The 10,254-nt window shown below is 39.8% G+C and overlaps 3 protein-coding genes across 3 annotated transcripts; 2 read left to right on the plus strand and 1 right to left on the minus strand.

Moving 5' to 3' along the window:
• The first annotated feature begins 1,122 nt into the window (after positions 1-1,122).
• Positions 1,123-1,935, plus strand: LOC120427024 (uncharacterized). Its single transcript, XM_039591844.1, has one exon. The coding sequence runs from the start codon at positions 1,123-1,125 to the stop codon at positions 1,933-1,935; it is 813 nt and encodes a 270-aa protein (XP_039447778.1).
• Positions 1,936-2,199: 264 nt separating this feature from the next.
• LOC120427027 (gametocyte-specific factor 1 homolog) lies at positions 2,200-3,020 on the plus strand. The gene has a single exon (XM_039591848.2). The coding sequence runs from the start codon at positions 2,230-2,232 to the stop codon at positions 2,983-2,985; it is 756 nt and encodes a 251-aa protein (XP_039447782.1). The 5' UTR covers positions 2,200-2,229; the 3' UTR covers positions 2,986-3,020.
• A 5,082-nt stretch (positions 3,021-8,102) lies between these two features.
• On the minus strand, positions 8,103-8,864 carry LOC120427025 (gametocyte-specific factor 1 homolog). The gene has a single exon (XM_039591846.2). It carries the CDS (start codon positions 8,856-8,858, stop codon positions 8,103-8,105), a length of 756 nt encoding a protein of 251 aa, XP_039447780.1. The 5' UTR covers positions 8,859-8,864.
• Positions 8,865-10,254: the final 1,390 nt, after the last annotated feature.

Here is a 10,254-nt window from a genome sequence, read left to right on the forward strand (position 1 = left end):
GTGTTTTTCGACCCGCCCGTGTGGATCAATCGGACCGCGCACTGGCTCACAATCCAGAGGTTGCTGGTTCGAATCCCGCGGCGGGCGCTCTAAAATTCTTTGTGTAAATATGGGTATTCGGCGCCGTCGCTCCGTGCCATACTCTAGTACATTTAGGAGCCCAGGGCGGCGAAGTCCTTGTAGTTAAAAAGGAAGACACTAGTGGTTGGTACTAGCAATGGTGGCCGACAGCTATAAAGTCAACTTCGTCGTGTTTTTCGACCATTTTTGCATAATTTTCGTATATCTGTTGTAGATCGTGAGCTACAAATTTGGCACCTTTATCAAATTTTCGTGAAATTTTCTCCTTTACCAACTCTTAAAAACGGTATTTTGAAGGTTTTCTCAGAAGTTTCTCCAAATTTGGTAGTAGCAGGCGTAGATTGCGAGATAAAATGTTGGTTTCTTCGACAATGTTGCTTGGATTAACAATCCCAACTACTTTCAAGAAGACAATTTCAGAAGAAAAAGACAGCGAAATTTAGCTTGCTTTTAGTTTTTATTATATAAAGAGATCTTTCAGTATCTTCAAACTGCATAAAAAATAAAATAAAGGTCAATGAAGTCCACTTTTGTATATCGTCACCACCCAGCTACCAAACCAAGCCAATTCCAGCGCATTCTCATATTATCTGTTCCCATGTCACGCAGATTCCCAGCAGCATCAGAGCACCATCAGCTGTGTATCACCAACAAACAGCACAACCTGGACCACACCAACACAGTGCTTATCTCCAACCGTTTTCTCGTTGTTATTTCACCCCGAAACCCATTCTCAAATAAACAACGCGCGGGGTGATTAAGACCCCCCTGAACTGTTGTGCTGGTTGTGGAGCGTGTTATCTTTTCGTTGCGAAATTCCGACATCCCTAAGCTCTAACGGTGAGCAAATTTAGATAACAACTGCTTTGGTCGAGAGGTGTTGCCAACTGTGGTGCCGTCTAATCAAGCCGTAAACAAGTTTCGGCTTCAAACTACTATAAAACGATACGGTTAACTCTCAGTTGGTATCAAATTGTCTCGAAACTTTCCTAGAACAGTAACGAAATTAACTCGAACCAGTAGCTTTTACCTACCCTCAAAATGAGCAAACTCGCAATCTCTGCCCTAGTCATCGTGACCGCCGCCGTGGCCGTGCAAGGATCTCTGTTTGGTCCGTTTGGACCGCTGGGACCGTTTGGCCAACCGGCAGCTCCGCCAGCATTCGGACCTCCCGGCTTCGTTCAACCTGGTTTCTTCCCAGGATTCCCAGGATATCAACCGGCGGTGCCAGCCTTCCAACCATCCTTCGGACCACCGGGATACCCTGCCGGATTCGCTCCCGTACCTTCCCCGTTGGCTGCTCGTGCCTTTTTCCCTGCTGCTGCTACAGTTGCTCCTGTTGCTACTCCGACAACATTCCGACCGAAGCCATCGCCCGTTCTGGAACGTTTGCTGCTGAGGGTTCTTCCCGAAGATCTGCAGGAGCAGCTGGCCCAGCTTCTTGCGGCGTACGACCAAGGCAATGCAGAGTGCGACAAGAGAAACACAGGCTTTGGACCGTTCGTTGGAGCGTACCGGAAATGTGTAGTTTTCAACAAGATTGCAGCCGAACAGGGTGCTACCGTACTGGAGAACGAAGCCAACGTTAGGGATGCCGCAGAAGCGCAAGCAGCTGCTGACCAGGCCAACGCTGAGAAGGCCGCTGCTGAACAGGTCGCTGCTGAACAAGCTGAACAAGCTGCCGCTGTGGAAGAAGCTGTCGCCGAGGAAGCTGCCGTAGTTCAAGAGGCTGAGGTAGTTGCTGAGGAAGCGGAATCTACAGATGATGCTGAAGAGCAAACGGTTGAGGTCGAGGAAACCGCAGAGGTTGTCGTCGAAGACGTCGCTGTTGAGGAGGACTCTACTGTTGCTTAAGACGAAACGATTGGTGAAATTGGGTGATTGATTGAGATTATAGGATACTAATTTATTGATTATTTATGAAAATTATTAGAAAATCTTAGCTAGACAAATTTTAAATAAAGATTCGAAGAATTCCTATTGGATAACAAGACAGTCTCTGATTACATGTTAGGTAAAGAAATTCCATACTTCATCGTTGTACTTTCAAACAGGTACCGTAAATTATCTTTCAGGCAAAAAATATTCGTATAAATACCCTCCATCACCCTTCCCCTGCAACATTCACAGCTAATCCAAGCCACCACCATGTCACTCGTCGAAGATCTGCTCTTCTGTCCGTACAACCGTGCCCACCGCATTCGGCCGGACGCCATGCCGAAGCATCTGTACAAGTGCCGCCGGAACCACCCCAAGACGAAGCTGGTGATCTGTCCGTTCAACACGATCCACCACGTGCCTGGCCCGGAGCTGACCGCGCACATCGCCGACTGTTCCGACCGGGCAGCGTTCGAACTGTACAAGTACTGCATCACCGACGGATCGCGGCAAAGTCACACCCCAACCGCCCAGGAACCGGAACTGATCTACAACAACGAACCACCACGACGCAGTCTTACGCCAGAGTCCGGCTTTGGTGAAGCGGAAGAAGCGACTGGACGAAGTCTCCAGGATGATGACGAGTGCTGGGATGAAAGTGCGGTTCCGGCTTACAATCCGCATGCGTACTGCAAAAGTGCGAACGTGATTCGTAAGGCCACTAATATGAAGAAATCACAGAAGCGTGAGTTCTATCAAGCGGAACGGGAACGACTCAACGGCTGGAGAAGTGGCTCGACCAGCTCGGAATCGGATGATGGATGTCGAGAGGCGACGACACTTGCTGGGGCTGATGAATGGTGGGATGATGAGGTCGTACCGGCTAAGGACATTCAGGTGGTACCCAAAAGAACTACATCGGAAAAGAAGCAGGTTCATCGTTCTGATCAGCAACTGAAGAAGGAGATGGATAATATGAGCGTGTCGTTTGCACAGACATTGAAAATGAATCAGAAATCAAAATAATTTAAGAATCTTGTATTATATTAGAATTTGGAAAAGAAAAAATAAATAAAATTAATTATTTGATTTACACATACTTAATTTTTGCTTCACAAATATTTATTTCATGTACTTTGGACATTTGCCACTGGAACAACAATAACCACTAGAGACTTTATGAGACCGTGTCGAAATGCTGCTTGCTTAGCAATTTTAGCTCAGAGAAGATTTTCACTTAATCCATATTTTTCTTTGAAAGTATTACTAATTACCAGTCGAATACAACCAGCAGCATTAAAATCTGGTGAAAGTCTGCTAAGATTTTCCGTCAAAAAGACCCGGAACATATGTCCAATTCTTGATTTTAATCGGAATTCGTTTTTCGACGGTTCAAACTTCATGATATAAAAAATCTTCAAAAGTATTTTTCGGTTTAGAATTCAATTTAAAGTTACTTTCAAAAAACACTATTTTTCAAAAATCATAATTTAACCAAAAACAAAACGTCCGTCATATCATATTCTATATGAGGCAAGTGTAACAAGCTAAAGAAATGCTCGTTACAACAATAAATTGTAAACAATCTGTTGGATTTTTGAATTATCATTAGGGTGACAATAAAAAAAATCGACATCACGGATACCCGCAAAAATTAGTATCTGTGCAAATTATGAGCCAAATCGGTTAAGGTTTAGGGGTCGCTTTTTATCGTTGAAGTTTATATGGGGAACATCGAAAAAAAAGTGTGCAGAAAAACATCGTTTCAGTATTTTTCTGCCAGGTGGCGCGGGTCTCGCCCAAAATTGTCCAAGTGTGAGATCCAGTAGGAAATTTTATTTTTTAGGGGTAAGCGTGGTTGCCTCTCACCCAGTCGGCCTGGATTCGATCCCAGAAGGTCCCGGTGGCAAATTTTGAGACGAGATTTGTCTAATCACGCCTTCCGTCGGATGGGGAAGTAAATGTTGGCCCCGGTCTAACCTAAAGGTTAGGTCGTAGTTCAGGTGTAGGAGTCGTCTCCCTGGGACTAAGTTGGACTAAAAATCCAAAAGTCGTCAGTTCGAATCCAGGGGTGTATGGAAACTTAGGTGTAAAAAGAGGTTTGCAATTGCCTCAACAATCAAGCCTTCGGACACTCAGTTTCGAGTAGGAATCTCGCAATCGAGAACGCCAAGGCAATGCTGTAGAGCGAATAATTTAGATTTAGATTTTCAGCGCTAATAACTCATCAGGATCAACTCGGATCTTTTTGCACCCTAAGACAAAGTTGTTTCCTACAAGAATCCCGAACTTGTACAATTTTGGGCGAGACCTACATCACCTGCTGCCGAAATCCTAAAGCGATGTTTTTCCCCATACATTTTAGCGATTTTCCCCATATAAATTTCAACGATAAAAAGCGACCTCTTAACCTTTACAGATTTGGCTCAAAATTGGCACAGTTACTATTGCCTAAAGAATCTGATTTTGGTTTTGTTGAGCGTTTTTCCAGAATTACTTCCTTCAAAATTCGCTATAATTTTTTGATATCTTGACAGATACGTATTCGTCTTCTACTTGCAGTCTCTTTGTATTCTTACTAAAGTGATATGTATGTACTTTTTTAAGCCGGGTCTCACATATCTGTATGAAATCCATAGACAGGTTATTGAAAGACCTTCCAAACGAGTTCAAAATACTGACGATCTGGCAACCCTGTCTCAAGGTACTACCTCTTACGACCACGACCACCACGACCTATCTTCGGATTGATAACACCGATCAACAAAATTTCTTAGCAGGTTTAACTCGAGGGAAAGCATGAAGTTTAGAGTACCCAGAACCACGTGTACTTTGATTTTTTCAAAAATATTTCGATTGAGCTGAATGGTTTTTCTGCATAGTGCTGTTCGTTACTCCCACATATTGCATGCAATTTTTGGATTGTATGCAACAGCGACGAACCGCCCTAATTCTCCATACAAACATTGGAGAAAACCCAATCGGCCCTGTCTAGTGCGTCCATCCCGGGAATTCCCGGGACAAAAATCCCGGGATTTTTTCAAAACCGGGAATTCCCGAATCCCGGGATTTTTTATAATTTGTCCCGGGAATTCCCGAAATCGAAGAAAAATCAAATTTTATTCTAGAAATTCATATTTGGTTGTGGAAATAAATAACAACTTGAATTCTTAGTAATCGATAAGAATTTTTAAGCATTAAGATTATTATTCGGCATATATCAGCTTTCATTTTGGCTTATAAAGGAAAATTGTTAAAATTTTAGTTTACATAATGCTTAGCGCTTTAAATATACTCTTTTTAATTTTAAATATTTTTTAAAGACTGCGTATTATATTTACGTATAATTATGATTTTGAATTTGAAAAAAAATCAAGGAAAATCATTTTTTATTGAATTAAGACAGCTGTTGATTCCCTTTTTCCATAATGTTTTAATTTACTTCGTTAATCAGGAACAGAACAAAACAATTAGTTCTCCGATTTCCAAATTTATTGCTCTAAAATTTCCTGTAACTGTTCAGACTGTAGTTTCGAGTTTCTAAAGTTGGCGGTAGTAACTCAAAGATAATTTTTTAAATATGTTTTTTTTTATAAAACATGAAATGCAAAACCTATCTAAAATTTTACATTGACCGGTATTATTTTATTTGGTTTCGGTTCTAGCTTTTTATTGCATTTTCAAAGAAATTTTTAAGGCTTTTGTAGTCACGTCATATACAAAAATTATTGAAAGAAATATATTTATAAAAGACATATCCATTTTGAATCACAAAATATAAAAAATTGTGGTTAATTTAAAATCCAAAGCACAACAGAGATAAAAAATAATCAATTTTTATTTTCTTTTAAGCTATCTAAAAACTGCTGTCCTTGTTTCGATTGAACTGTAGATTATCACCATTTAATATATTTTAGCTTATTCTATGATTTTAAGCTTGAAAACATAACCAATATAATGAAAACATAGATTTTATGACTGTTTCAAAAATTTCCCGGGATCCCGGGAATTCCCGGGATTCCAAAAATATTTTTCCCGTTTCCCGGGAAATTCAAAACCCGGGAAAATTGGACGCCCTAGCCCTGTCTAAATATTTTTGAAAAATTCAAAGCACACGTGGTTCTGGGTACTCCAAACTTCATGCTTCCCCTCGAGTTGAACCTGCGCAGTAATTTTTGTCAATTTGTGTTGGTCAGTGTTATCGAAAGACCTTTCCAATGAGTCTAATTCAATGACGATCCGGCAACACTGTCTCAAAGTTTTTTTAAGTTACAAAAAACCAAGTTTGATCTTTTGTGTGACACATTTTTTCGTAAAAAGTGAGTGACCACTAGGGTGCCCAGAAAAAATGACCCCCTGCTCAACAAGCGGAAAACGGTTTTTGGAATATTTTAAGCACCTGTGAAAATTTTGAGCGAAATTGGTTGAGATTAACCCATTGATAAAAAGCAAAGCAAAGCAATCCACTTTGACGACCCCCGGGTCTATTGTGGTTTCTGTTGCAAGTTTCTGCTCATTTCTAGGCGTCCGAAGGTTATGTGTGGTGAGTCACCCAAAACACCTTTTACGCAAATGGACCGATGTTTTACTTCCCCATCCGATAGAAGGCCAGGAGGATAAAGCGGGAATCGAACCCGCGCCCCATGGCAACTTAGGTATCGGCAGCCGAAACCGCTAACCACCGCGCCACGATGCCCTACACATTGATACCCGAGCCTTAAGTTGGTGAAAAATATGTTTTTCATACAAAAGTTACTTTTTAAAATCGCTAATAACTTTTCAGGATCAAGTTTTATAGCTTTGTTCTACAAAGTTGTAGAGCATTAAATTTTTAATAAGAATCTCACTTTTGGGAATTATTGGATGAAAGTAGCGCACCGTGCAGATCAAACTGTATGAAAGTTGAGTTTTTCATATATTTTTTCAATTTTCCCATACAAACTGCACCTTTGAGTATCAATGGGTAAATGTTGACCAATTTTGCTCATATTTGACCCAGAGTCCTTAAATAGCCCACTGACCACACAGATGGATTAAGCAAATTTGTTGAAAATTATCCGACTTCTTTTTCACAGCTTGGCAAATATCTATGATGGATTGATGTATTATGGAATAAGAAAAACAAACTTTGAATTATATAATAAATGTTAAACACAGTTTTCGAGTTACGCCCTTTTAAAGATGTTAGTATCGATTTTTCAGGATTTTCCATACATGCTACCTGGAAATCCATGAAAAAGTGAACTGAAATACACTTATTTAATGTTACACAGGTGTCAAGTATTTCCTCAAATCATCACTATTATTTAACAGTGTGACGTAAACTCGTCAGAACAGATATAAGACATAACCCAGAACATATCCAGAACAATTCTTACTGGTGAAAGTCATTCTTCAATTGTTTACTGTAATCTCGCAATGTGACGTAAGTGCCTATTGATTGTATCATTCAGTTTTGGTGAACTTTGATGATTCAGACTGGACTTGAGAAGGATTTTTCATTCAAGTAATACAGACATATTCTACAAATTTGATCGTCTTGCCCCAAGTAGCTGTAGAACGTACTGAAAAACAATAATTTCAAATTGATTCAGCTAAAATAGCAAGCACTGAAAAAGTAGCTTTTCAAAATGGTCCCGGAAAATCTCGAAGGTTTGGTCCCTTTTTTTTGGTGCAAACTAAGCTTTGAGAGCGAGTCCACTAACAGGACATACCCTTTTGTATGGGACGTCGTTTAGACCGCACCAATCTGCCTGAAATTTTCAGGGGTTGTTTGCCCTTTAGATGCATTTTGAATTTTGCAATTAAATTGAATTTTGCCTAAGTTAACCTTTTGAAGATTTTTTTTATGTTTTTGAACCTTCAAACATTGTGTACCGATTTGCCCCACTTACCGTTGACTTAGAGTGCTCATATTTTGGCCAGATGCTAGTTTTATATGTACAAATTTCAGGCAGATTGCTGAGATTGATGCTAAAAGGGTATGCTTTGCTCGTGGACTTGCTTTTAAAACTTTGGTGAATGTCCAAAATTAAAATATATGAAATAAATATTTGTGAAGCAAAAATTAAGTATATGTAAATCAAATAATTAATTTTATTGTTTTTCTTTTCCAAATTCTAATATAATACAAGATTCTTAAATCATTTTGATTTCTGATTCATTTTCAATTTCTGCGCAAACGACATGCTCATTTTATCCATCTCCTTCATCAGTTGCTGATCAGAGCAATGAACCTGCTTCTTTTCCGATGTAGTTCTTTTGGGTACCACCTGAATTTCCTTAGCTGGCGCGACCTCATCATCCCACCATTCATCAGCCCCAGCAAGTGTCGTCGCCTCTCGACATCCATCATCCGATTCCGAGCTGGTCGAGCCACTTCTCCATCCGTTGAGTCGTTCCCGTTCCGCTTGGTAGAACTCACGCTTCTGTGATTTCTTCATATTAGTGGCCTTACGAATCACGTTCGCACTTTTACAGTACGCATGCGGATTGTAAGCCGGAACCGCACTTTCATCCCAGCACTCGTCATCATCCTGGAGACTTCGTCTAGTCGCTTCTTCCGCGTCACCAAAGCCCGACTCTGGCGTAAGACTGCGTCGTGGTGGTTCGTTGTTGTAGATCAGTTCCGGTTCCAGGGCGGTTGGGGTGTGACTTTGCCGCGATCCATCGGTGATGCAGTACTTGTACAGTTCGAACGCTGCCCGGTCGGGACACTCGGCGATGTGCGTGTTCAGCTCTGGTCCTGGAACGTGGTGGATGGTGTTGAACGGACAGATCACCAGCTTCGTCTTGGGGTGGTTCCGGCGGCACTTGTACAGATGCTTCGGCATGGCGTCCGGCCGAATGCGGTGGGCACGGTTGTACGGACAGAAGAGCAGATCTTCGACGAGAGACATGGTGGTGGCTTGGGTTAGCTGTGAATGATGTTTCGGAAGGGTCAGGGCCGTAGCCAGGATTTTTGTTCGGGGGGGGCTTGGGTGCAAAAATTCAAAGAGTATAGAAACCAGCAAATTATTTTTATTATCACTTGGTTTATGGTATAATTATTAAGATGAATTGTAAAATTGTAAAATAATGTATGCAAAAATGTTTAAAAAGAATTTCTTCTTAAGTTTTCAATGTCTTTATTGAAGAAACTCCTTCGTCAATAGTTTCTCTTTATTCATACAGCTAGTTTGTATTAAAGGAGTAGAGAAGAAAGTGTTTTTTTACATTTTCTTAAATGCTTAATTGTAATTGAATTTCGTGATAAACTGTCGCTAAATTTAAAATATACATAACTTGAATAAAAATTTTGAAACCAAAAAAATCCTGAAAAAATATCGATTTATCTAACCATAATTATTATATTTTTGTACTTTATACTGAGAGAAAAGCCCACGAACAAACTGGTAAATTTGAACTATCAAATTTCAAACCGTCTGGATTTACATTTTCAGCTGTGTGATCACTGTGATGGTTTATCTGACAAATTTGTTTCAGAATTTGAGGATTTAAAAAAATTGACAGAAAAAATAAATCAGATCTTAATTAAAGGTTATCTTCTATATATATAAAAAATTTCGACGGTTTTGTTCGAACGCGAATCAGTTCAATACGGTGCGTCGGATCGAGTTGCTCTTTGTTGTGTTGGGTTCGTATAAGCCCAAGGAAGGATCTTACGACAAAAAGTTACAACTTTTTTCACCTTGGAACCGATTCCGGAAAATCTGCAGATTGTATGGGAAAAGCTGCGTAAAACCAAATTTTGATCATAGGAGGCTGAATAAGCAAACTAGCAAGAAACGTCAGGAAACCAAAAAAGGGCAGGTTTCTGCAGATTTTCCGGAATCGGTTCCAGAGTGGCCAAAGTTGTAACCTTTTGGCGTAAGAACCTTCCTTGAACTCATACGAACCCAACGCAACAAAGAGCACTTCGATCCGACGCTCCGTTTTGAACTGATTCGCGTTCGAACAAAACCGTCGAAATTTTTTATATATATAGATATATAGATAGTGTACAAACTGTTTAACAAGTAATTTCAATGAAAATGATATAACAGCAACTTCAAGCAAAGTTTGTATTGTTCTTATCGTGTAAGGACTAAGAACCATTGGAAATTGGTCTATTAGTTCCTGAGACACATCTTCTTGAAATAAAAAATAAACTTGTACGATAAAAAATATAAATGCTAACACGATTAACAAATTAAAATCTTCAATTTACTTATTTCTTTATTTTGAAATTACTGTCAAAACTGAATTAATTTTTAAAATAAGTGTTGATAACCAATATGATTTTAAAAGATAATG

The sequence above is a fragment of the Culex pipiens genome, chromosome 1, assembly GCF_016801865.2.
Source record: "Culex pipiens pallens isolate TS chromosome 1, TS_CPP_V2, whole genome shotgun sequence".
NCBI lineage: Eukaryota > Metazoa > Arthropoda > Insecta > Diptera > Culicidae > Culex > Culex pipiens.

Coding starts and splice junctions, on each gene's coding strand:
- LOC120427025 (XM_039591846.2), bottom strand. CDS start 8,858: ATGTCTCTCGTCGAAGATCTGCTCTTCTGTCCGTACAACCGTGCCCAC.
- LOC120427024 (XM_039591844.1), top strand. CDS start 1,123: ATGAGCAAACTCGCAATCTCTGCCCTAGTCATCGTGACCGCCGCCGTG.
- LOC120427027 (XM_039591848.2), top strand. CDS start 2,230: ATGTCACTCGTCGAAGATCTGCTCTTCTGTCCGTACAACCGTGCCCAC.